This window comes from Pseudorasbora parva, chromosome 8 (assembly GCF_024679245.1).
Source record: "Pseudorasbora parva isolate DD20220531a chromosome 8, ASM2467924v1, whole genome shotgun sequence".
In the NCBI taxonomy this organism is placed as follows: Eukaryota; Metazoa; Chordata; class Actinopteri; order Cypriniformes; family Gobionidae; genus Pseudorasbora; species Pseudorasbora parva.
In genome coordinates, this window is record NC_090179.1 from 23,993,871 (window position 1) to 23,998,382 (window position 4,512).

Sequence of the window (4,512 nt, forward strand, 5' to 3'; positions counted from 1 at the left end):
TTTTACCGGAGAAAGTAGTTATCTCCACACTCGTATGGGAGGTCGAATCGAGGGTCAAGACTGCCCTAGAAGGGGTAACGCCCCTGCCCGGTTGCCCACCGAATCGTTTGTTTGTTCCGGAGGGGTTACGGTCCGACGTTATCCGATGGGGTCATTGCTCCAACGTGGCCTGTCATCCAGGGATAAGTCGCACTAAGCACTTAGTAAAGCAACGGTTTTGGTGGCCATTAATGGCTCGCGATGTCCATGATTTTGTTTTGGCTTGCTCTGTTTGCGCGGTTGGTAAGACGTCTAACCGACCTCCAGATGGGTTACTCCAACCGCTGTCAGTCCCTTCGAGACCCTGGTCCCACATTGCGCTAGATTTTGTCACCGCCCTCCCACCCTCTAAGGGTATGACGGTTGTTTTGACTGTTGTGGACCGATTCTCGAAGGCGGCTCATTTCATCCCCTTGCCCAAATTACCTTCAGCCAAGGAGACAGCGGTCACCGTCATTGATCACGTCTTTCGGTTACATGGCCTCCCGATGGACGTGGTTTCTGACAGAGGTCCCCAGTTTGTGTCCAAATTTTGGACTGAGTTTTGTAGATTATTAGGAGCTACAGTCAGTCTGTCTTCGGGTTACCATCCCCAGACCAACGGTCAGTCTGAGCGAGCCAACCAAGATCTTGAAAGGGTGTTGCGATGTTTGGTTTCCAAGAACCCTTCTTCCTGGAGTCAACAACTTTCTATGGTTGAGTACGCTCATAACTCGTTACCAGTGTCATCTACGGGCCTTTCCCCGTTTAAGTGTAGTTTAGGGTACCAACCACCAATTTTTCCTAGCCTGGAATCCGAGGTCGCGGTCTCCTCCGCTCACGCCTTCGTCCAGAGGTGTCGCCGCACATGGACTAGAGCCTGCGAGACTCTACTCCAAGTGGGGGCGCGCACCAAGGCTAAAGCCGACCGCCACCGGTCTAAGCCACCCGTATACGTCGTGGGTCAAAAAGTGTGGCTTTCTACCAAGAACATTCCACTCCGCTCCGTCTCTAATAAACTTGCTCCCAAATTTATTGGCCCATTCACTGTTACCAAGATCATTAGTCCGGTGACAGTCCGCCTCAACCTTCCTCCGGCGTACAGGAGAATTCATTCCGCCTTTCATGTTTCCAAGATCAAGCCCGTGTTTCATTCACATCTTAATCCGCCTGTCCCGGTTCCCCCACCGCCGCGACTCGTAGATGGGGAACCTACTTATTCGGTACATCGTATTCTGGACTCGAGACGGAGGGGACGCGGATTCCAGTATTTGGTGGATTGGGAGGGTTACGGTCCAGAGGAGAGGAGTTGGGTGCCTGCTCGAGACATACTGGATCACTCCCTTATCGATGATTACCGTCGGCAGGTAGGGTCGTCTGGGAACGCCAGGAGGCGTTCCTAGGGGAGAGGGTACTGTCACGGTTGGTAAATCCGCTGTCTCATTCTAGTCTTGTGTGTGTGTATGTGGTGCAGGTGTATGTTGTGTGGGTGTGTCTCGTTACGTTGTTTGTTCTGAGGGGCGTGGTCACTGGTTAGCCTGATCAGCGGCAGCTGTTCATGATCATCACAGCCTACTTAATGTCTTCTCTCCCTCTCCATGTTGTCAGATCGTTGTTTGAGTTCCCCGTGTCGCGTGCCTGTCCCATGTTCCTCGTGTTTCCTGTGCACCGGACTCTGGACTCTTCTATTGTCGATCTCACCAACTCACCACGGACTTATCCTCACTTGGCACACAGTCATCAGGATCCCATCTCAGTCCCTGCGTCACGATCTCCTGCTGTCTGTGTTCCCGCTCTACGGCTTCATCACAGAAGGATCTGTGCAACGATCTTCCATCACTTTACTGAGTATCTGTTCAATAAACATTGTCTTTTGCATTGCAATTGCTTCCGTCCTGTTTATCATTACAATGGGTAGAAAGACATCCTGAAAAGGACGGCACGTCACCCGTGTAGCTCTTTTTGTGAGGAAAATCTGCTCTTTTAGGTGTTGAAGCACCCAGGGATCAACCGCGGCGGAAACAACAGGGTTTGAGTGCAGCCTGTTTCCGTCTGGCCAACACAAGAACGATTTCCCCCGGCACATGCTTTCTCTCTCTCTTGTTGCTTAGATAGCAGGCAGTCAGATGCTTCATCAACGCCGTTCGGCTCCGAAGTGAATGACAATGATTCGTGGTGAGCGCCTCCGGTTTATACCCGCGCTGCGGGGCGGGGTGCGCTATGCAAAGCTATGCTCACGCTAATGTTCATTGGCCCGTTTTCTAAATCTCGAAGCTGATAGGGGCTCCCGAAGTGATCCCCATTCGTCAGTTTAGTTCTGACGTACGTCGAACGTGACCGACTGAAGGGGAACTGTATTTCCTCAACATTGCCCAGGCCCATGAGATCACTTTTAGTCGCCACTAAACTGATTTTGGATATTGTTAACAACAGACACAATATATAAATGATGAATTAACAAAAATCATTAAATGATTTCCATTGAATGAAAATACACAATCATGCTATCATTATAGTTATTAGTGGAACTGGAACATAATAGACCAAAATTCTAAAATCTAATCCTTGAGTAACTATGCACAAATTACTCACAATGGTGAATGCAGAAAAGTAAATAAAACATTGATCTAAACTATTGTAGCCGAAACATTTGCAATATTTAAGTATTACATCATGATCATTGTGTTGTCTAAAAGCTCTCAGGAGATGATTCAGAAGATATATAAAGATGGAGATTGCCAGGGATCTGTCCAGCATGAGAGAATAAGGACAATAAATTTAGTTCACAAACGTTCTGACAAGAACATTGTTTTTTTGGCTCTAAATCTTTATGTAATCAAGTCTGTGTTTCAAATATTATGTAAAGTTGCATTAAGGTATATGTTTAGAATTTAAAACTATATTTGTAGTTAAAATTTCCTGTTACTGGTTTGAAATTTTGTACATTCCCAAGATTTTGCTTATGTCTTTGTGGTCATTTCTATTTTCAGCTTGTGTATAACACCAAACTTAAAGCTGCCATGAGTTCTGTAAATGCAAGTTTTTCACCAAATATCTCCATTGTTCATCCTCAATACTTTTTCATCATTGGACTTACAGGTATACCATATAGCAGTTATTACTATATATTCTTATTTATCACATATTTTATAACTGTAATTGGCAACTCTACAGTCCTCCTGATTTTAGCTCTTCATCAGAGCCTGCACAGTTCAAAGTACATTGGTATGTTTAACTTGGCCTTGGTTGATATTGGTGAAACTAATGCACTGATTCCTAACATGATGAATACGTTTCTGTTCGACTCACAGTACATCTCCTACAATGCTTGTTTGGCCAACATGTTTTTTGTTCACTTCTTTAGTTGTATGCAGAGTCACACTCTTGTAGTTCTGGCATATGATCGTTTCATTGCTATTTGTTTGCCATTAAGATATAATGCAATTGTAACCAATGGCAGTATGGTTTTGATTTTCTCAGCAATTTGGGCATTCAATTCTTCTGTGGTGGCCTTGATGGTGTCTTTGATAACCCAAATTTCTTTCTGTGACTCTAATGTGATTCAGAGTTACTTTTGTGATCATGGACCAATGTATAGGTTGTCATGTAATGGCTATAGTATTAATAGGATTATGGGATTTGCCATCACAACTTTATACCTTTTAGTACCATTGATCATTATAGTTATTTCATATCTGGGCATCTTTCTTGCTTTAACCAAAATTACAACTTGGCAAGGACGTTTAAAAGCGCTGAAGACCTGTGTTTCACACTTGTTGTTAGTAGGGATTTATTTCCTCCCCATATCCTGCTCATACATTGCTGCATGGTTGGTTTCTCTCACACCAAATGCAAGGATCATCAGTACATCTCTGGCATATGCTATACCACCAATGTTAAATCCCATTATATATGTATTAAACACAGCTGAAATCAAAGACATAATCCGGAAAGTGGTTAAAAACAGATCTGAGCCAATTAGAGAGCATATTTCAAAATGATTAAAATGTCTGTTATATATATATATATATATATATATATATATATATATATATATATATATATATATATATATATATATATATATATATATATATATATATATATATATATATATATATATATATAACTGAATACTTTTTTGTTTGTTTTTTAAGAAGAATTTAAGTAACCTTATGAAGACTGCATTTTTTAATAATTTAAAATGTTACTTTTGAAAGCGTAACCTAGTAATAGTTAAGTAATATTTTATTTGTATTGCCTTGTAATGTCTCTTTTATTTTTTTATTTTTTATTTTTTTTTTTTACAGTAATGCTATACATATTAATGTAATTATTTATTATTCCAGTTTATTTTAAGTGTATGGCTTGTGTTACTGATCACAAGACAAAGCAAAAGCATTGATTGATTAGAATTTTTGTGAGCAATCGTTGCTTTGATATATTTATCTTACTGTAAATCCATAATTCATCTATGGATGTCTTTTTGATTGA

At 41.6% G+C, this 4,512-nt stretch overlaps 1 protein-coding gene across 1 annotated transcript; it reads left to right on the forward strand.

Moving 5' to 3' along the window:
* The first annotated feature begins 3,026 nt into the window (after positions 1 to 3,026).
* On the forward strand, positions 3,027 to 4,019 carry LOC137085135 (olfactory receptor 52E4-like). Its single transcript, XM_067451694.1, has one exon. The coding sequence runs from the start codon at positions 3,039 to 3,041 to the stop codon at positions 4,017 to 4,019; it is 981 nt and encodes a 326-aa protein (XP_067307795.1). The 5' UTR covers positions 3,027 to 3,038.
* Positions 4,020 to 4,512: the final 493 nt, after the last annotated feature.

Bases quoted from the DNA above. Each gene is read 5' to 3' on its own strand.
- LOC137085135 (XM_067451694.1), top strand. From the start codon at position 3,039: ATGAGTTCTGTAAATGCAAGTTTTTCACCAAATATCTCCATTGTTCAT.